Source organism: Gigantopelta aegis, chromosome 3, assembly GCF_016097555.1.
Source record: "Gigantopelta aegis isolate Gae_Host chromosome 3, Gae_host_genome, whole genome shotgun sequence".
NCBI lineage: Eukaryota > Metazoa > Mollusca > Gastropoda > Neomphalida > Peltospiridae > Gigantopelta > Gigantopelta aegis.
In genome coordinates, this window is record NC_054701.1 from 51106888 (window position 1) to 51131269 (window position 24382).

The 24382-nt window shown below is 35.5% G+C and overlaps 1 protein-coding gene across 1 annotated transcript in view; it reads right to left on the reverse strand.

The window, feature by feature from the left end:
• Positions 1-9659, reverse strand: part of LOC121368201 (POC1 centriolar protein homolog A-like) — a 34544-nt gene extending 24885 nt beyond the window's left edge. The window contains exons 1-3 of the mRNA XM_041492833.1: positions 9450-9659; positions 1526-1610; positions 567-711 (exon numbers count right to left, since the gene is read on the reverse strand). Coding sequence (XP_041348767.1) covers positions 567-711; positions 1526-1610; positions 9450-9583 — 364 coding nt within the window. The 5' untranslated portion in view covers positions 9584-9659. The remainder of the gene's footprint in view (positions 1-566; positions 712-1525; positions 1611-9449) is intronic.
• Positions 9660-24382: the final 14723 nt, after the last annotated feature.

Here is a 24382-nt window from a genome sequence, read left to right on the forward strand (position 1 = left end):
AGAATCATAATGCTCATTATCATAATTATTGCAGTGTTAAATAAATGACAACAACGTACATGTTTATTACATGTATATCTATATGCCATACATTCATTAATAAATTTAATTATGTTAATAAACATGGAACCATTTTAGTCATTTACATGGTATTACTAAACATACTTATAGAAGCTAGAACAAATTTGTGTATATCCAAAAGTATATTGCTAAATTTGCATAAGATTTACATGAAATATTTATCAGGGATGTCATTAATAGGTACATGTAGCTGATTTCACCACATATTTAATAAATATTTGCTAGATATAAATGACATTTGTGAATGTTTTTAACTTTTGTGACATGAAAGCTCATATCTGGTAGTTAATATATGATGTCAATATGTAAGATAAACCAATGAAATTGTGTTACTCTTAAGCTTTGTATGAGCTTGGTTATGTCACACAGCACCCGTAGCAGACGATAACAGCTGCCGATAATGTCAGTGTCACCTGGTAGTACTATACTGAATGACATCACAGTTTTTATTTTAAAAAGATATATATTAATACGGAATATTTTACATGAAGCCAGTATGATATGGACGTATTCGGGTTTCTCTTCTGGTGCATGTGGGCGGAATCGGATCTGCGTGACAGGCAGTCGATGACACATGGTTTCCTCGTCCATAAGGCTATAAAGCATGCTGCCCGTGGAAGAACTGTAAATCTGAAATTTAAGTTACATGTAGTAGCAAATTCAGAGATTTGTAAAGCCATAGACCATAAAATATGTGTGCTGCTGTTAGCATGGGTCTCTGATGATTCGTCTTACTAGTACTTAATAATTGTATTAAATCTGCTGTGATTTTATTATAATTATTAGTTGAAGAAACTTTTTAATTGTTACTTGAACCAACAATGCAGAAAAATCTACAATAACTTACATTAACATAACAATAATTCCATCAAATTTGAAAAATTGTGTCAGAGTACCAAACATTTTGTACCAGATATATACATGTACATGTATAGCAGTAGGGCAAAATAAGTGATCAGCGTATCCAGAGTCCACAATATATAATATAGTGGTCATACAATCTTTTTTCCTCCTTTTTTGGGGGGGTGGGGGTGGGGAAGGGTGGGTAGTATTGGAAGGGGACTCACCCCTCCTTTAATTTTCATCCAGCGAGAACAATGTGTTAGTGCCGTCGTTAAGTTTGAACCATGTGTTACTTTTATTACATTTATGTAATTTAGTATATATGTATATGTACATGTACATTTGTGTGTGTGTATACATGTATAAAATGTATGTGTATGTAAACAGGCCTCTAAGAATTGAAAATCTGCGTGACTCATTTATCGGTTATGCAGAAATAAATCCAAGTAACCCATTTCCTTTATGCGTAACCTGTTATATCCAAGTACTAGTAAATGGTGCTCAAACTTTTGTACAAACCAAAAAATAGGTTATGCAAAATTAGATTTGTGCAAGCAACGCAATTTTCCGAGGCCTGTTTAAATGTCATATTTCTACTCACCTTAATTGACCCATCACATAATCCCACAGCCAAATGGCTACCATCTGGACTAAATCGACATGACATCACATCTGCAGGTGTTTCACTGAAATACCAATAAATCTTAATAACATTGTCCAGAACAGTTACTTATAGTACTTTGTACTGTAGTTAGAGCTGGGCGGTATAGAAATTTGTGGTTCGGTATCGATATCAGTATTTTTTGTGTGATTTACCTCGGTATCGGTACGGTATACAGTAATGACATAACACCAATACCGATACTGAGTGGTATTTTTGGCATACTTGGCTTTAAATGCATGCCTGAGTTAAGGCTCACCTGCTAATTTCATCTAAATAAAATTAAATTCCATACACAAGGCTCTCATCTGATTTATACTCAACACATTTTGCGTTCGTCAGATATGTATTGTTAGTGCTTTACTGACAGGAAAAACTTTTCAACACCAAAATTTCTGTATTTTGAAATTTGGTTGGTACGGTAAATCGGTATTAACATGCATGATACCAATACCGAACGGAATATACAGTATACCGTCCAGCTCTACTTTGTACATAATACACCATAATTAAAATAGCCAAAATTGTTAGATTTATAATTAATAACCACTAAATTGATTTAAACCAGGACGTGACATTCTCACTCTTATGATTTCCTTCACTAAAAATCTTTTTTAAATTCCAAAACTCTACTCTCCTGATAGAATGTTTACTTATTGAAATACACTGTTTAACACAATATCCAGTCTATTTCTAAATGCTGTATAGCAATTTACTAAAAAAATATTCTTTATGATGTAACATTTACGTTTAAAAATTTCAGTACGAGCCAGGACGTGACTTTTTGTCCAGTTCACTTAAACAACTAATAAATGGTATGTATATCAAATACTACCAATGAAATGCTGTTACATGTAGTTTATGAAACCAATATTTACTTGTTTTAAGTGTTTTTATCATAAAAATAAGTGCATAAAATCCTATTTAATTGAACTGTCTCATACAATAATAATATTCATATAATATACTTTTGTAACCAGTAACCATACCAGTTGTTAACAACATTGTTTATCCTGATGTTGCTAAGTCTGGTGAGTTTGGGTTTACCTTTACAATACATGTACAAACTAAACAGATGAAATGTAAGTATTACTTTTTCGTTGGCTGCAGGATCAACTTTTGCATTTAGCTCAACATTGATTGTACATGCATACATGTATGTATAGCTACATTTCTCATAAATTACATGTTCTGCATCAGTAAAGATCCATTTATAGTTCTATCTATGAATGTTCACCTCAATGCATGTCAAACTTTGTTTTTCAACTTTATTATTTTAAAATTTAAATTAATTTTTTGAAGTTTAATTCTTTTTTTAATGTTTTAAAAACATTTTTGACATGCATTGAGATGGATATCTACAGATGCACTATCAATGGCACTGAATGCGTTTATGATAGGCAAGACATTTAAGTATGTAGAATTCTTGTTTGCAATTTACCAATATTTTAGAATTAATATCTTATATTTTGCCTTTTGTTGGTATTTTTATGATCATCTGATATAACTGGAATTCAAAATATGAACCCCAGTCAGTAAAGAAATTATAGTTTTTGGACAGTTTCTTCTTTCTGTTCATCAATGTCTGATAGGCCAAACTGTCAACAATGTATATTAATTATATAAACTGTTGATGGCTGACAATAGCAAAAATCTCAACGACACAATTGATTTGAATTCCCCCAACCCAAGTTTTATCTTCCACATGTATCTTTATCAATTACATCCTTCACTGGAGAAATCTTGGTTTATATATTCTAATTCATGTTTGGATACTTGTATCTGCCAAGGAATAAACTTAAGATTTTAGCAGCACATTGTCTTTGAACAATTCTTTGACAATATTTACTATATGTATGGATTCACAAAATGGAGTTTTAGTAACAGTTCAAGTATAAGCATGCGCATAATATGATAAAAAAAAACAAAAAACCTTTAAATATGCATTTTAAGACGTACTGTATCACACTGCTTCAGAAATACTTACTCTTAATATTAAGTTTGTGATTACCAAAGCTTGGCAAATGACACATTTGTACCGAGCAACGTCCATGACTAACACTCATTTAGGCTCGTAAGAACAATATCTGGAGTGGGAGATGGACACAACTTCTATGGTGGGGAGACATTGAGCCATATTTTTAATTTTATTGATATGGAACAGGCCTTTTATTTCCAGACTTGTTCTAATAACAAATCAACAAGAAACCACATGATCGGGCTTAATTATCCCGCCTTTTCACAGGTTTGTTGACTGATCGTAAATTTGTTGTCATACAAAATTATTTTTGAGTAACGTATTTCATAAAATTCACTGCAGAGATATATGTAAATATAAGTTTCACCTAAATAATAAAATAATAAATGTTAACTAATATATTTTTATTCTTAGATTAACCCATTTAACAGGTTTTTTGTTTTATCACATTACCGATATGTAATCAGTAATTCATATAAAAATCAAAGGAAAACTGACTTTCACATTTGTAGTAAACAGGCAACTACTTTGTTTTAAACTTAAACAACAAAACAATAAACTGTTTTCCCCTTTTTTAAATACGAATGGTATCGAATATAGTACTGTGTTGATCAAATAAATTATTTATGTCAGCCGAGATGTTCCGAGTGAGGAATTCAGGAATTCGATCACAACTCCAAGGTATTCTGATTTATTCACGAGCTAAAACTATGATGTTATCAAGACCATGTTTATTTAACTCAAACCACGATATTTGTATCACATTTTGCGATGTGACACTGCTGATTTTATGTGGGTTTTTAAGTACAACAATTGCTCAAAATTATTATACTGCTTTGTAAAAAAAAAATTACTTGTCGAATGGACTACGTGACATTATGCTTATCTGAGTAAATTTCCACTTGTTGGGACAAACAGACATGCTAGTGCTTATTTCGAACGCTGATAAATATTATTTTATGTTATTATATCATCAGTCTGAATTGATCACTTTGATATCGCTGGCTGATAAAAGTGGTTTCGTTTTTATAAAGGCAGTGTAAATATTATTTAGCACCCAAAATAGATCATTGTAATGCTAAACATTACAACAGCCGTTGTTTTTATAAGCAGGGCTGGCCATATCATAAAGTATCTCTCAAATTTCACTTGCCCACAAAAAATTAACCAGTCCCAAAATGTATCGAACAATTTCATATCATACAAAGCACTTGTAAGCTCTGTATTACTAAATAACAGTGTTCGAAATAAGCACTTGTCCGTTTGTCCTGACAAGTGAAAATTTACTCGGACAAGCACAATTTACCTTAGTGGTTATCTGGCGAACAAGTAATTTTTTTTTTTTTTTTTAAGAACAGTATCATTTTTTTTTAGCAATGGTTGTACTTAAAAAAAATTAAAATGAAATCAGCGGTGTCTCGTCACAAAATGTTATACAAATATCGTGGTTTGAGAGTTAAATAAACATGGTCTTGATAACACAATAGTCTTAGCTCATGAATATTCGGAATACCTTGGAGTTGCGATTGAGTTCCAAACTTCCCACTCGGAATGTCTCGGCTGACATATATAATTTATTTGATCAACAAATTATATTTGATACCATTCGTATTTAAAAAAAAACTATAAAAAAACGAAGTAGTTGTCTGTTTACCACAAATGTGAAAGTCAGTTTTCCTTTGATTTATGTGAATTACTGATTACATCATCGGTAATGTGATAAAACAAAATCCTGTTAGACGGGCCGGTTAATCTATATTTAAATTAAACACATATCAGTTAACATTTATCACTTTATTATTTAGGTGCAAGTTATATTTACATATATCTCTACAGTGAATTTTATGAAGTAAGTTACTTAAAAATAATTGTGTATGACAAAACAAGATTACGATCGATCAACAAACCTGTGAAAAGGTCGGGATAAGCCTGATCACGTGGTTTCTTGTTGATTTGTTATCAAAACAAGTCTGGAAATAAAAGGCCCTTTCTATATAAATTATAAATAAAAGTTAAAATATGGCTCGTCTCCCCACCATAGAGGTTGTGTCCATCTCCCACTCCAGATATCGTTCCTACAGGCCTAAATAAGCTTCTAGTCATGGAAGTTGTCCTGTACAAAGGTGCCATTTGCCAAGCTTTGATAAACAAAAACTTAATTAATATTAAGAGTAAGTATTTCTGTGTTGAAGCAGTGCGATGTAGTACGTTTTAAAATGCATATTTAAAGGTTGGTTTGTTTTTGTTTAGTTTTTTTTACCATATCATGCACATGCTTATACTTGAACTGTCACTAGAACACCTTCGCGTTTTCCGTGGAAAAGTTTCCCATGCATGTCTAATAAAAGACCCGAGGTAGCCCTATGCATTGAGAATGGGTCAACAACCAACGCATCCTTTAAATGAATCTTTTGGCCTATCCTTCTAAACTGAACAGCTAGTAGACGAATCATCTAGTTCCATTGTGTTTATTTTTAAAATGTAAATTGTATGTCTGACACCGCACGGACCCACAGGTAGCAGTCATCATTTATGGCAGAATATTACCTTGGACGAGGCTCCGGGTTAGCTGTCAATCTACGGTATCTTTACTACAGCTTGTGTTGCATTTTTGACAAATATCAATTAAGCGTCCAAAGTTAAATGGAAGCGTTATTTTGAAGTAAGTAAAGTACACATTAGTCAGTATGGTTATCACTAGCTTTGTTATTATAAAGTTATTTGAGTTGCGACCGTGATTGGAATTTGTTTACATCTCGTAGGCCTTTCCGCAGTGACCGGACAATCATGAATTTTATTTTTTAGTTGTTAAGTTTTTAACGTGTCTTTAACAAAGTAAATACTTCAGCTTGAATTCGTGGAAAGATGTCGACTGTATTTCATTTTCAAATGAAATTGCAACATGTCAAAAGTTTGAGAAAACGTCAACTTGTCTGATGATGAAAACACACCCCGACCTCCCAAGCTATGTGCTTATAAACTGCATCATTTTATCCACATTTGACTGTAGTTGTTATTTGACAGTTTTATTACTTTTTCCATATTTAATAGTGTACAGAATACGACAAAGACTTTTGCATCAATTCCCCTGTAAACTGGATATCCATCGAACTTACTTGGGCCCAATTTGGCACATGAGGTTAGGCTACTGTTTAGAGGAGGTTCACTGCATCATGTAAACTAGTACGTACTAGTTTATGTAACAGTACATGATTACTGAAGGACAGCAGTAACATTATTTTAACATTTGGTGACAGTCACATTTTCATTTATGATAGGTTATTTCGACAAGCACCACCAAACAATTATTTCCAGGCCTTCAGCTGAAAGAGAAAGTTGAAAACCAGTGACATGTTCTGAATGGAATGTGCTCAAGAACAATTTAACTGGTTTTCATTGAATCCTAAACAAAAACACTAATTTTTTACGACTTTTTGTTTCATGCTGAAACTATCTCGACTGTAAAAAAATCCTACAATTTGTTGCAGTCACCTGAGTCACAAAATTACATGCAATCTGAAGTGAAGAGTAATAAGCGAATTGGTTTAAAAAGAAAAGCCAAGTGCCTACATACATGGACAAGTGAAAATATTAGCGGACAAGAAATTTGTTTGGTATAAGTAATTTTTTTCTCTTATTTCTATCACTGAAATATGTTTATTTCCCTTAATTTGTGAATGTAAAAAAAACCTAAAAATAACACAAAAAAACAATGCTATCGGAATGAAGGAAAATTGGATATGAGTTAAAGCCACACACCCTAGCTCCATCCAGCGAAAATAAATTATAATTTGGTTAATCTACAAACCTGTAACACACTTACATCACGTTTTTATCAAATGGAGTGAAAAAGCAGGTTTTATATCGATAAATACCATGGGAATCCCCATGTCCCAATTACTTGAAATAATTTTGAAAGTTAGTATTCTGATGTCACCGGTAGATGTCGCTCGAAGCACAACAATGCCTATGTCACGACAAATTTCACAGAGTGCGCACAGACTTGGGGTGCGTTCTTTTCACCTCTCCTGGACATGTTCCAACTGTTCTGTCCTGGTTGTATCCCCTCTCCAGATATCGTAAGACGTTTTGTATTGAGACACTTACTTGTCTGAACTTTATTGTTACTGAAAATGTTCACGAACTGTGAAGAAAAATCTCACAAATGAACAACAAGCAAACGACAACAAATCGGATGTTGATTGCGCGAACCGTGCACGAAAAAACAAACCGCACCAAAAATGATAATGGTCACGTGGTATACCAACGTCTTGATTCGCTCTTGCGCGACACCTTGTGCACGAAAAAACAAACCGCACCAAAATGATAATGGTCACGTCGTATACTACCAAACGTCTGTGGTGTTTACACAGGAAGATTCGCTCTGACAACAAAACGTCGCGGATTCAGGGATCGATAGATTGGATTGTAACAGCTAATTTGCATAAAACGTTTTTACCAACAACGAAAATTCCCAAATATTGCAATATTCTCGAGTCCGAAAACCACTGTTATCGGGAATAATGGACATAAATACTGGCAGCTGGCCACAAATGCCCGTAAGTAAACGCAACTTTTTCGATTTTTTGCCTAATTTTAATCACCATTAGCCGATCTGTTAAAAATACAAAAAAAAATGCATTTCGAAACATTTGGAATATTTTATAAAACATCATGATTACCAGGAGGTTAAGAAATACAAAAAATGCATTTCGTGGTTTTACAAACATCATGATTACCAGGATTACTAAAAAACACTTCAGGTGAATGGAAATGTGTATTCTAAATAATAAAATGTAAGTAAAGTGCAATTTTATTTGTGAAAAAATGGGTTTAATAGCGAAAAACAACACCGTAATGGTTAACAACTAGCCGTAACTAGGGCGTGTCCCTTTAATATGAATATTTTTTTATTTTTTATTTTAACCCGTTACTATAGAATGATCATAGAAAATATGGTACTTTGAGTTAAAAACATGAATTAGATTTTGTTTGTTTGTTTGGTGTGGGTTTTTTGGGGGGAGGGGTCATAATGGAGCAAGTGTACCGAAGAGATATATATTTTTTTAAATATTAAAAATAAGGTATACCGGGACCCGTCTACTTTTCAGTAATCAACGATTTGTTGTCGTTTGCTTGTTGTTAATTTGTGAGATTTTTCTTCACAGTTCGTGAAAATTTTCAGTAACAATAAAGTTCAGACAAGTAAGTGTCTCAATACAAAACGTTACAAACCCTTAAAACCAATAATTTTGCTAAGTCTTACAATATCTGGAGAGGGGATACAACCAGGACAAAACAGTTGGAACATGTTCAGGAGAGGTGAAAAGAACGCACCCCAAGTCTGTGCACACTCTGTGAAATTTGTCGTGACATAGGCATTGTTGTGCTTCGAGCGACATCTACCAGTGACATCAGAATACTAACTTTCAAAATTACTTCAAGCAATTGGGACATGGGGATTCCCATGGTATTTATCAATATAAAACCTGCTTTTTCACTCCATTTGATAAAAATGTGATCTAAGTGTGTTACAGGTTTGTAGATTAACCATATTATAATTTATTTTCGCTGGATGGAACTAGGGTGTGCGGCTTTAATATCTCTTTCGGTCTGTAGTTCTTGGTTGCTTTCGGGATTCTCAGTTGAGCTTGGTGAATAGTACTACCCGCTCTAGTGGTGTCGTTAAAAACAAAACAAACTTCAACATTGTGTAATTTATTTGTGAAAACAATCTGAGTGAGAGTCAGACAGTTTTAATGGAAGTGGAGCAAAGAAAAGGTAAAATGGTAGCAAATTATTTTTTTAACAAATTTGTGGAAAATGTTTATCTCAAAAACATCTAATTAGTAAATTAAAAGGTTAAAATTAACATCAGCTACATACATTGTATCCAGTAATTTCATATTTCCCTCCAAATATGGACCAGTCTTTTTTATGAAAGCTTCATCTATGCTGAATTCGCTTGACGTTTTAATTGAATCGCCACTCACTGTACGTACACGTAAGTTCTCGGCCATGTTGTTATTAAATATACCGGGCTACAAACAAGTTTTCGTTCTAAATGATTTAGTAAATCCTAACAAGAATCTCCAAGTAAACTATTTACAATGGGTCTAACACTAACATAATTACGCTTCAGACAGATATATGCATTTGTAAACATTTAGTGGTACGCTTGCCAGTCTATTTACTTGTAAAAATTGAACTAGGATAGAGACAAACACCATGACGAGCTGCGAAACAACGGACTAACACTTACTAAACAATAATTACACTTTGGGGACCTAATTAGCCAGTTTAAATTCTTTATTGCGTCAAGTTGTACAACTTATCAGCATTATAACAATGAAAACATTAATATATGCGGAACAATGGTGGAGAGTGACTTAAATAATGTTATGCATGCAGCCAAGTCAGATTACTACCTGAATAATTATTTCACTACAGTTATTTCCATATGTATTTTATGGTGTAGATATTTATAAACTCTTTGCAACTTTACTACAAAAAGACTTGCACGGACAATATATGTGTGATGTTAATTAAGCGAGCTTTGTGAATTACGCCCCAGACCAGATAGGCAACTGTAAACATTTAATCACTGATTTTCAATTCATAAAAATCATATAGATATTCGGGGGAAATGTGCTAACCTGAGACCTAGGCTTTTTACCGTGTATTTCCATCATTCCATTAAATAATCTAAGTGAAAATGCGTAGTGATTCGTTTACATCCCTATATAGCTATGCTAATATGAATAAATGTTATTATGCAGATTCGGGCATTTTTGTTTAATTAAGTTAAAAACCAGTCTGCCCTCCCCACACACTACAAGATAGGAGCCCGTACGCCTATGATCAGAGCCGTAGTTGGCGGGAAGGGGGGGGGGGGGGGGGGAGATCGGAGGGAGCAGTTGCAAGAAAACATAGATTTTTTTAAAGAAACTTAAAGAAAACCCTCTTCTCAACCGTTTGATGCGTTTTAGGTACTTTAAATTTTCCTCTGATTGACTTTCACAACTGGTTTAATTGATAAACCATTTCGACGAAAAAGCGAAACAATAATGTATTAAAGCACATAATTTCAAAGACATCAATATACCGCCAGAGTCTAGGTTATCCTGCACACTAAAAGAGCTCATATTTTAAGTGTAAACAAATTACATTACAATTTACTGGTTACTGATATTGACGTTTTAAGCATGCAATCCGCATAAAATAGCTGCAAAATAGCATTTCAAAGCATATAGATGTTAAAATTTCCCGATGGGGCGTGCCCTCAATTCTCCCGCCATAGGTGCATGTACAGAGGGGCGCATTTCTAGACATCTGGGGTGGGGCGTAGCCCAGTGGTATAGCGCTCGCCTGATGCGCGGTCGATCTAGGGTTGATCCACATCAGTGGGCACATTGAGCTGTTTCTCGTTCCAGATAGTGGACAAACGTATTTAATGACACCATTAAAACACGTTAATTAATTAATCATCGGCTATTGAATGTAAAACATTTGTAAATCTGACACGTAGTCATCAGGGGAGACCCGCTACATTTTTCCTAATGCAGAAAGGGATCTTTTATATGCACTTTCCCACAGACAGGAAAGCACATACAACGGCATTTGACCAGTTATGGTGCACTGGTTGGAACGATAAAAAAAAAAACCCAATCAGTTGAATGGATCCACCGAGGTGGTTTGATTCTGCGACGCAAGCACCTCAAGCGAGCACTCAACAGACTGTGCTAAATCCCGCCCCCAGCTAGTGCACCACGACTGGTATATCAAAGGCCATGGTATATGTGCTATACTGTCTGTGGGATGGTGCATACAAAAATCACTTGCTACTAATGGGAAAATGTAGCAGGCTTCCTCAAAAGCACCAAATGTTAGACATCTAATACCCGATGATGAATACGTCAATGTGCTCTAGTGGTGTCGTTAAACAAAACAAACTTTAACTTTCAGGACATCTAAAGAAATGTGTTATGACTTTAACAATGTCCTTCGCCGTTTCTTCTTGGGACGGTTGACTCCACGCTGACATTGCCAAGCAGTCCGGTAGCTTGCCACTAAGTAGGCTATAGGTTGTGGCTGTGAACCCGAGGAACTGTTCCACGTTTTATTTATATGCCATGAACTTTAACACATGCACACAGGATTTCTAGAAAGAGCCAAAGAACTGATTCAGTCACCATGCAAGTATCTGGAAAGGAATTATCCGGTCAAAGGAAATGATAATCCAATTGGATGGACTGTTCGGAACCTAACTACACATACCGGGAAATAAACTCTATCAACTTGAGTCCTTAATTAGACAATATTTATGAATGAATGAATGAATTTATGAATTGATGATCAACATCAATAAAAGAAATATATAAAAACACTGTGTAATGAGCTGTACAAAGTATCAATATCATAAGTATGTTAAAATTTCGAATTAATGAATATTACATAAATTATATTAAAATGTTGAATAAAAGTCAACGTCTCGCAAACATGACATTTTATCTTTCAAATACAATGTATATCATTTCGCATCTGTTCAAAATTATTACACTCCACCAAAATATGGTGAACTGTCAGCGTACACTGATAATTTTCATGACGGTGGATGATCCATCTTCGGCATAAATGAATGTGTCAAGGATGTTTTACCAATACGAGCACGACACAATACTACTTCGTTATTCCTGCACTACCCATAGGAGGACTGCCACTCTCACAGGGCTGGCTTGACAAAATGAAGCTTGTTTGCAACGGCATCGTTCCAGTCATCTTGTCAGGTTAAAAATAAATATTGGTTAATCTGTTTAAAATCGGCACACCAACCCTGGAATGAATCAAATCCAAAGCAGATTTGTCAGTTACATAAATGCTTTTCATTACCCCCGATACCAGTATGGCAGGGAACCAAATAAAACACAATGCCTTTACCAAGTTTGCATTACTTGTTTACAGAATGGCTGCGCAAGCTCAATTAGAAGACTTTGTTACAGTGACTCAAATTCTGTAGCCACAGTTGGTTGGAAAGTGCACCTGTAGCTGGTAGAGCACTAAAAGTGAAGACAAATCGATATAAAAGTTTCTGAAATTTATGGAAAAAAAGAAGCCATCTAGTCCAAACACAGAATTCTTTAAATCCGTTCAGACATGCTGCAACGGCAAGGTGGTTACAACAAAAATCCATATTTTTGCTCTGATCATAAAACAGATTGCGCCATTTCTTGTTCTTTACCAACCAAATAAACCAATGTTGCCTTTCATAAATGAAGACATGTTTCATTTGTGTAAACATTTCATGCATTCGTGAAAAGTGAACTGTTACAGAATATTTGTCTTACCAATGTGTTAGCATTGCAATTATTCCAAGATTCTCATTGCCATGGCTTTGCTGCGAAACAGGAATTGAAAAGGCTCAGTACTTGGGAACAAATGAGTGAATAGCAGGCTCTTGAAATGGAAATGGAATTTAAATAATTTTTATAATAATAATAATAATAATAATAATAATAATAATATTATTATTATTATTATTATTAATTATTATTATTATTATTATTATTATTATTATTATTATTATTATTAATAATAATAATAATAAATAATAAGATGTAAACTGTTGGAAGAAGCTTTTATAAAATAGCCAATTATGAGTCAAATAGAGTAAAAGGTGGATCATCAATTTGAGATGACGTTCTCATATTATTGTTCTGGAAATTCCTAGAAACCAGTGTTGGACTACACCGAGCTTACCTCTGAAAGCAGTAGAGGTGATGTGTTATTGTACCGGGGCATGGGTAACAATGGGCAGTACAGCTTACTATAGGAAAGTAGTAAAATATGAGGTGTTTCCGTCAGTACGGAAATTGAAGTAGAATATAATAGAATAGAAGTGTAATGACATACCAGGGAAATTGAGGTAGAAAATCTACTAGAACGATCAGTCGAGGCAGTGCGATTGATTTGTGATTACGTGGAAGCTGCTGGAGGGGTACCGAATGTAAAACATGTACCACAACCTTTAACACCACCAGCAGCAGACAGACAGAAGTAACTGGCGTATTTGGAGGAGAAGAGATGTGAAACGTCTCAAGCTGGAGGGAGCAAACTGAGAAACTCTTTCTAGTGTTGCTTGATGATATAGATGTAAGAAAAAGAAATAAAAGGAGCAGATGAATTTGCTGAAAAAGCAGAGACAAGTTGTAAATTATCCTCGATATCGAACTTTTATTCTCTATGGTTTGGTGGCAAAAACCGTTCAAATAGTACATGTTCCTTATCGTCTCATCTGTATGTTTTGTTAAACAAAATACAATGGGAAAATACTACTGGCTTCAAATATTTGCTATTATAGCAAAGTTTATTAATATCCTGTTGACTTTTTATTTAATTGTAATTAAATTAATTAACTGAATTAGTACCAGTTCTCTCAGGTAAATATGAAATGTACGTTACTCGGTTTATATTTGGTAACACCACGCCCTCTGAGTGAGTTCGCTCACGGTTGTGTATTGTAAATGATGTAGTTCTAACCAGTTTGATAAGTAAACGCATTAAATGCAATGTAATCTAATGCTTGGAATGTACGTTACCGCTGGTAACTGCATCAATAATAAATGTGCCTTTACTAACAATTGGGTTATAGATATTGATTTGTGTGAGAATAACATGTTCGTTACTGAAATGTACATTATATGAAATGTACCTTTTTCAAGAAATAAATAGAGGATATTTCATGGTTTTTTGTCAAATATGATTTATATCTCATCGAGTGAAGTTTGCATTGATATCTCACGAGTCGCGCTTGCGCAACGAGTGTGATATGATTGCAAACTTCTTGTGGCCCCGGCAAAACCTAGGATTGTTCGTCATTGGATGGACACATGGTTTTTTCATGTCCCATCTTATGGTATATATAAAACTGGGGTGGGGGGGGGGGGGGGTTACTTCTCTGAATAGAGGTGTGGTTTTAAAATGCATTGCTGCTAATCAGCATAAATAACTTATGTCGAGCAGACGGTTTCTTATTTTGTAGACCAAGGAAACTGATGTTTTAAAAATAATAACACCTCATGCAGCACATTTTAAGCTAAGGCTATTTGATGTCTAACTTTTATTTAAATGAGAGAGAGAGAGAGAGAGAGAGAGAGAGAGAGAGAGAGAGAGAGAGAGAGAGAGAGCGAGAGAGAGACAGAGAGACAGAGTGCGAGAGAGAGAAGCACACTCAGACCTATACCACTCGAGGGGGTGGGGCATTTGTTTTGAGGAGAAAATAACCGCATCATTTGCACAAGGATTTATGTTGGGGGGGGGGGGGGGGGGGTAGCCGTTCCACAAGTATATAAATAAGTATTTTTCAGTGGAAAAGACTGGGTGGTTTTAGGGTAGATCCTTCTGATGCCTTGTATTTTTTTATGATGAAAGGTATTAATAGCTAACGGTTAATAGTTTGACGAGTGAGCCACTGTTCGTGACTAATTTCTGCTTGGGGCCGTTTTAAGTCTTTTATATACTGGATGTCGTCTGATGCGTCTGCCGCTTGCGTTTTGGGCATATATACCATACACTATTATTTCATTGCGGCTGGCCGCATGCGTTTTGTACGCGCACTCATCCAGTCTAATTGCTCTCATTAAACCCAATTTATTTCAAATTGTTTCATCGGACCACATGCTCGCGCCGCATGCTATCTATACGAGCCGTTAAAACTACGATATGTAACGCATTGAACGTTCTGTGACGCTAATAAATACTTATCTAAAATTACCTTAAAAAAAAGAAGAGTAATAAAATGTATTTGAAAAAAACCCACCCAGCTTTAGGAGACCAGTGTCCCTTGAATCGAGGTACAAAACTGATTATTTTACCTTCAAATGTTCTTTTATTTCTAACTTTTGTGGGTTTATCAATGGAAAGAAATCTGCAGTCCTGCTATTATTGGATAATATATAAGATCACCAATATAGCACAAAGTATCCACATTCCTTTGTTTTCATGTAACCAGATTAGTAAGAAATTCTGATTCCTAATGTTTAGGGCAGCTCAAACAGGATTTTGTTTGACATTTACGAAATTACTGAAAGCAAAATCTAGTTTCACCTGTACAGAAATAGCATTTTACATCCAGGCTTTGATATTCAAACGAAATTTTTTATTAATATGTAATGTTACTTATTAACATGGGAATATTACACAACGCCTAATCAGGAATGTCCCTTTAAACTCCATTTGCCAATTAATGAACTCATGCTGGTTTTAATTTACAAGTATGAACATAAATAGAAATACTAGGGGAGTAATATTATATCGATGGTGATGATATTATATTCATATAATGAACCTGCTGACATTTTGATCCTCTTAAAGAATATTTTGATAGATGCACGTTAGTGTATTCGAAAATATGCACCGGAAATAATATATGCATTAAACAGGTTTCGGAGTGAATCTTGTTATTAAAACCTTTAAAAAAAAAAAAAAAAATCTTTTTACAGAAATAAAAGTGAAGAGTATAAATAAGGTATTTTCGAATAGAAAACTTAAGCACTAATTTGGATTTATTAGCATATAAATTAGGGATGGAGATATATATATTAAAAACGGTAAGTACCGTGATGCCATCTCAGTATCTGCATATCGGCATTGTATAGACAGCTGGTGGGCAATTGTAAAATCAGACGCACTTAGCTTACACAAAGTGGTACACATATTGAAGACAGTTCTCTATTTTAGTTCAGAATAGAACAGAACTTTATTTCTTTCAGATCCCCAAACGGTGATATCATTGAGGCGGTTTATAGACATATTATATTAACAACTACAGTGTACTATGAAGAAACTGTGTTATATAATTAACTATGATATATACTGATAGCAATAATACATATATGGGTATAATTATTATTTAAGCATAATTTGAAAGACAGCAATGTACTCTAAACGTGATATATAATATAATATAATATAATATTTATAATAATATAATATAATATAATATAATATAATATAATATAATATAATATAATTACAAACTTTCCGAATTTATACGATTTACTGTATTCTGATTGGCTGACGTCACACTAAAAAACCAAGCGTTATCCTTCCATAAACCTCATAAAAATACGTCATCACGGAAGACCAAGATCGATTGGAACTATTTTTAGCTGGATGGGCGAGAAGCCCAATGACCCAGTTCGGTGATCATTTTAAAAATAGAACAAGGAAGTGACCTGTTTTCTCGATTTAAAAAATAAGGGAATCTGGATGAGATATTCATGTTATAAATAAATAAAAATTACAATATATTTTTTATTTGTTTTTATTCTGTTTAAAAAAAACCCCAAAACATCCAATAGTATGTATACATGTATTCCTACGCTTATTTACAGAACATGGCTGACGGTAGGAACGAAAGAAATTATTTTTGAGTGTTTTAAGGTACACTTCTTGTACTGTTTGTAATTATAAGAATTGTTTCTCATTTTTTTAGGAATTTATTGATGTATAAAAGTCACAAATGTAGTATAAAATCGCTTCGCTACGCTACGCGATTTTATACCATATCTGTTTAGATACGTTGATATTTCATTTGTAAAATAAGGACACTGAAATGATATTCGTCAACTATAGCAGTGTTACAAAGAGGACATAGTCTTTCAGTGTTTGGCCACCGGCCAGTTTCAACTGTTAAATAGTAATTACTAGTCCTGAATCGACTTTAGACTTCGTAGTTTCTAGGGTAAATAAAGATAATTTTCACATGAATGTTGCTTTGAATATTCTGTACATTTCGGATATTTAAATTATCATTCCACACCTGTTTACATTAATCTTTTAACCGTTGAGGAAGGAAATGTTTTATTTAATGACGCACTCATACATTTTATTTACGGTTATATGGCGTTAGACATGGTTAAGGACCACAGATATTGAGAGAGGAAACCCGCTGTTGCCACTTCATGGGCTACTCTTTTCGATTAGCAACAAGGGATCTTTTATATGCACCATCCCACAGACAGGATAGTATATACCACGGCCTTTGTGGAGCTCTGGCTGGAACGAGAAATAGTCCTAGACCGACCGCGCATCAAGCGAACGCTTTACCACCTAATTTGTTTAGAGTATCTCATATGAATTAACCACTTAAATTTGTATCGTTGTTTGGCAGTTTCATATATCGTGATTCTAAATAATGTTGCAGATATTTGAGAAGCTTTTCCAGTAATTAAATAGGCCCAAGAACTAAGTGTACTGGCTTTGATATTAATATCCAGATGGAAAACACCCAGTTTGCCATAAATCATAGGTAGTGGGGTACTTTTCTAAGCTTCAATAAGTCTCTTTAATAATGTAATTGCATTTGTTCAATATCTTGATTATTGCTAAATTCTCATATTTCTGAAGACTATAATAGAATTGGAAAAATAGCACTATCAAAACTAGCGTACCTGACAGTCTATAGGTATGTTTAAATCTTTAGTTCTGAGTTTTAGTAAAGTCATTTCTTTTTTAGCTTCCGATATAAGCGACGTTTTGGCTTGAATAAATTACCAATTTTTTACAAAGCCTAGATATTTATAGCTATCTACAATGTCTTATTTTTAGGAAAATTTTTAACCAAAGAAAGTATTTTAGAATTGGCAGTTTTTTTTTTTTTTTTTTTTACAATATTCTGGAAACCTGGGGCCTAATCCACAAAGCTGCCTTAAGCAACGTCGCACCATCTTTGTACGTCTTCTTGCACTGCACTGGGATATGGCAAAGTTACAAGACTTTCGTGATTTAAAACCTTTCCAACTTTGCATATCTCTCCCAGAGCTTCTGCGTCGGTTTGCGTCCGTTACAGATTTGATACAAATCCTTCTTTAAATACAAAAGGCCCATTGTATTGCATCCTGTCGCCGTGCTCTATATATATTGCTTTATTTCATGTATGTGCAAGTTCACCTGTTCGTAATGTGTGTGTACGTAATCCGTAATGCATAGAGTTGTCTGGTAAGCATTACGGACAAATGGTAGTCGTGCCTAAAGGCCATGATACATTTACGAAGTGTTGAAGACTTTGGAAAATAGAGTCTCTGAAACAAAAATCTCCGATACTTTTAACGATACATCACTAACGAAAGTCTCCGAACCTTGGTAGATGTATCATGGCCTTAACACACAAACCACAACATTTCCTCGTGATTTGTACCCGTGGGAATTATAAACCAAAGCCATACAACATGGATTTTCCACAAATGGCTACACGACTTGTCTGAAGCAATTTCCTTTTACATTATTCAACTCTAACATAATTATATTAATGACATTTTGCGTTATTTACAAAATTCTTTTCTTAGCACACCTAGCAGAGCTATAAAAACAATTCCACTGCACCGCTTGCTTCTGCTTCCTCGTTTGGGTCACGATACATGTCACGGTGGTTTGTTTTATTTAACGACACCACTAGAGCACACTGATTTATTAATCATCGGCTACTGGATGTCAAACATTTGGTAATTTTTACATATAGTCTTAGAGAGGAAACCAGCTACTCTTTTGCCAATAGTACCAAGAGGCCTTTTATATGCACCATCCCACAGACAGGATAGCACACCACGACCTTTGGTATACCAGTCGTGGTGTCCTGGTTGCCCAATGGGTCCACCAACAGGGATCAATCCCACACCAACCGTGCACCAAGCGAGCGCTATACCACTGGGCTAAGTTCCGCCCTTCTAAATCGCCCAGAGCTGCTTGGCACAGGTAGATACTAAACGTTAACAACCGTGGCGTTCTGCTGAAAGGCCGTCATACTAGTCACCGAATAAGTTGTCTAATATCCGCCACAAAATGACGTAGAAACAAGGAATCTTGTTTAAAAAGGAATCCTGGTGGTGCAGGCTGACGAAACGAGTTTTAGCATTCATTCAGTCCCAGTAGCCACATACATCCCAATAAACAATAACTTTATTTCCTTGACGCCCTCCCCACCGAATAAAATCGAGTTTTTGAGTCGAACACATGCAGTGGCACACACAACACAAACACAGCGGCGGATCCATTGGGGGGGGGGGGCAATGACATGAGGCGGAATGCCAATGGAACTTTGGGGGAGATTTAGAGGGGATCGTAACAAAATTAAAATTAATATATAATAAAACTATAACTGTCACAAAATTTAGGGGGGGGGGGGGAGGAGGCGGACCCCTGGGGCCCCTAGATCCGCCTCTGACACATGTACTCGTCTTATCGCGGCGAGCACTGGGAACGCGTGGTTAGAAAGTTAATAAAGTTAAAAGTTTGTTTTGTTTAACGACACCACTAGAGCACATTGAATTGATTTGTTAATCATCGACTATTGGATGTCAAGCATTTGGTAATTTTGACATATAGTCTTAGAGAGGAAACTCGCTAAATTGTTCTGTTGTTAGCGAGGGATCTTTTACATGCACCATCCCACAGACAGTATAGCATATACCACGTCCTTTGATATACCAGTCGTGATGCACTGGCTGGAACGAGAAATAGGCGGTTTAATAATGAATCTGTCTAATCCTCATCCCTGGATCGAGAGAGGAGGATGACAGGAACGGTTAAATAACGAATCTGTCTAATCCTCATCCCTGGATCGAGAGAGGAGGATGACAGGAACGGTTTAATAACGAATCTGTCTAATCCTCATCCCTGGATCGAGAGAGGAGCATGACAGGAACGGTTTGATAACGAATCTGTCTGACCCTCATCCCTGGATCGAGAGAGGAGGATGACAGGAACGGTTTAATAACGAATCTGTCTAACCCTAATCCCTGGATCGAGAGAGGAGGATGACAGGAACGGTTTAATAACGAATCTGTCTAATCCTCATCCCTGGATCGAGAGAGGAGGATGACAGGAACGGTTTACTAACGAATCTGTCTAATCCTCATCCCTGGATCGAGAGAGGAGGATGACAGGAACGGTTTAATAATAACGAATCTGTCTAATCCTCATCCCTGGATCGAGAGAGGAGGATGACAGGAACGGTTTAATAACGAATCTGTCTAATCCTCATCCCTGGATCGAGAGAGGAGGATGACAGGAACGGTTAAATAACGAATCTGTCTAATCCTCATCCCTGGATCGAGAGAGGAGGATGACTGGGAACGGTTTAATAACGAATCTGTCTAATCCTCATCCCTGGATCGAGAGAGGAGCATGACAGGAACGGTTTGATAACGAATCTGTCTGACCCTCATCCCTGGATCGAGAGAGGAGGATGACAGGAACGGTTTAATAACGAATCTGTCTAACCCTAATCCCTGGATCGAGAGAGGAGGATGACAGGAACGGTTTAATAACGAATCTGTCTAATCCTCATCCCTGGATCGAGAGAGGAGGATGACAGGAACGGTTTACTAACGAATCTGTCTAATCCTCATCCCTGGATCGAGAGAGGAGGATGACAGGAACGGTTTAATAACGAATCTGTCTAATCCTCATCCCTGGATCGAGAGAGGAGGATGACAGGAACGGTTTAATAACGAATCTGTCTAATCCTCATCCCTGGATCGAGAGAGGAGGATGACAGGAACGGTTAAATAACGAATCTGTCTAATCCTCATCCCTGGATCGAGAGAGGAGGATGACAGGAACGGTTTACTAACGAATCTGTCTAATCCTCATCCCTGGATCGAGAGAGGAGGATGACAGGAACGGTTTAATAACGAATCTGTCTAATCCTCATCCCTGGATCGAGAGAGGAGGATGACAGGAACGGTTTAATAACGAATCTGTCTAATCCTCATCCCTGGATCGAGAGAGGAGGATGACAGGAACGGTTTAATAACGAATCTGTCTAATCCTCATCCCTGGATCGAGAGAGGAGGATGACAGGAACGGTTTAATAACGAATCTGTCTAACCCTCATCCCTGGATCGAGAGAGGAGGATGACAGGAACGGTTTAATAACGAATCTGTCTAATCCTCATCCCTGGATCGAGAGAGGAGGATGACAGGAACGGTTTAATAACGAATCTGTCTAATCCTCATCCCTGGATCGAGAGAGGAGGATGACAGGAACGGTTTAATAACGAATCTGTCTAATCCTCATCCCTGGATCGAGAGAGGAGGATGACAGGAACGGTTTAATAACGAATCTGTCTAATCCTCATCCCTGGATCGAGAGAGGAGGATGACAGGAACGGTTTAATAATGAATCTGTCCCGTTTTAGTATATACTCAGTTTGATCACGGTATATATAACTAAACTAATTACATGATGCCGCCAAACCTGGCAACAGGTTGATATATGTCAATTAGTGGAGTACATATCCCACCCCATTTTTCAAAACCATGACTCTTTATCATTAAACAATATTTTAATACTCATCGTTTTTCATTAAAAATGCATTTCAATACTTGTTACGTCATCCAAACTTCACTTAATGTTTTATTTTTAACCCAAGACAAAAATATACAATTCATACATGTTTATTAATTGAAAACATATTGTGTTGGATATAATGTTTAATAAAAGTATCTTTTTTTGTCAGATCACATACTTTCAGAATTTGAATCCGGTCACGGCACTACGTATATTGACATATAAGTGAGTTTAAAGGGACATTCCTGATTAGGCGTTGTAGAATATTTCCAGTTAATAGAGCCATGTTAATAAGTAACATTACATATTAATACATTTTTTCCTTAGTAAACAAAAACATTTCACTAGCAACTTTACATTGAAAGTTGTCCAAAGTTGTCTACACACACGTACACGTATTGTTAGTGATTCCTGGACAAAATATGAAAATGTAATCGAGTCAGAACTGGATTCTGTGTGTAGTTCATCTGGATTCTGATGTTACCGATTTGTAGCATTGCCCTTTAAACGTGACCGTGCACTAGGATTCTGATGTTACCGATTTGTAGCATTACCCTTTGAACGCGACCGTGCACTAGGATTCTGATGTTACCGATTTGTAGCATTGCCCTTTGAACGCGACCGTGCACTAGGATTCTGATGTTACCGATTTGTAGCATTGCCCTTTAAACGTGACCGTGCACTAGGATTCTGATGTTACCGATTTGTAGCATTGCCCTGTGACCGTGCACTAGGATTGTGATGTTACCGATTTGTAGCATTGCCCTGTGACTGCGCACTAATGTACACGTTGAATGACGATTTCCCGTTATTTAAGATTACGCAAAATTAAGCCCGTGGGCTTAGAAACAGCAAATTGAACAGAATTTAAGAGCATGGGCTTAAATTCGGATTATATTAATAGGAGTGCCCCCTAGGCTACCAATAATAATAATAATAATAATAATAATAATATATATATATATATATATATATATATATATTAAAATTGTCTTAAAAACTATCTTAAAATCCTCAGGGGAATAAAACACATATGAAATGAAGTTTAAAACAGACTGGCTATAAGTGAACAGAATATATATGTGTGTGTGTGTGTATGTGTGTGTGTGTGTGTGTGTGTGTGTGTGTGTGTGTGGATGGGTGTGTGGGTGTGTGTGTGCGTGGGTGTGTCATACAGAATACATCTTTTTAATAAATAAAATAGCATGTGGATAATTAATTGGTTTTAGCTTACAGGTAAGCAGACAGGAACATAAAATTAGAAAAAAATGCATTTAACAGAGCTACCTTCCACGCATCAGAGAGAGAGAGAGAGAGAGAGAGAGAGAGAGAGAGAGAGAGAGAGAGAGAGAGAGAGAGAGAGAGAGAGAGAGAGAGAGAGATGTTTTATTAAAAATGACGGACCACATAAATAAGTACTCTTTTCAATTAGTAGCAAGGAATTTTTTATGCATTATCTCACAGACAAGAGTAGTAAATACCAGAGCCTTTGTTATATCAGTTGTGGAGCACTGGCTGGGCCCACCGACAGGGATCGATCCATGACCGATTGCTCATCAGGCGAGCGCTTTACCACTAGGCTGTGTCACCTCCCCACGCCTTAAATTTATAACATAGAAATAAACGACTTGACGCAAGTAGTTATGACATAACATAACATGCGCTAAGTCGTTAACATCGAAACCCAAAACCGTGGTATTTTAGGCAGTTGAGTGATCACGGAAGACTTGCAATGCGCTCAAAACGACTTCCCCAGAAGGTCAGAGACATTACGAGCCATTAAGGAGTTGGTGGAAATGTTTCATAAATCACAATATAATCACACACGCGGCAGTGTCATTCTGTATTTATTATTAAAAGGCAGATGTGTGTTATAGCCTGTTAATACTATTAGTGTGTCATGGAAATATTTTATGTCATATTGATATAATATATCTATATTATAACTACAACATGTATGGTGGCGCGCATAGCCTACTGAATCACATATATATACATATATATATATATATATATATATATATATATATATATATATAATATATATATATATATATATATATATATATATATATATATATATATATATATATATATATATATATATATATATATATATATATATATATATATATATATATATATATATATATATATATATATATATATATATATATATATATATAACACATACACACATGTTTATATATTATATACAACCAACCAACCAAAACAAACAAGTAAAACAAACCCAAAACAAAACAAAACAACAACAACCAAAAAACCCCACCAAAACCCCCAAAACAAACAAAGAGAAAGAGAGAGAGAGAGAAAAAACAACAACCGTAAATTGTATTTTAAATGGGTGGTTTCAAAGAGTGATAATGGCCAAAACTGTTTTCTTGTATAATATAAAGAAATGTAAAGATTATGCCCACTCGTGAACAGTGTTGGTACCAAAAATGTTCAC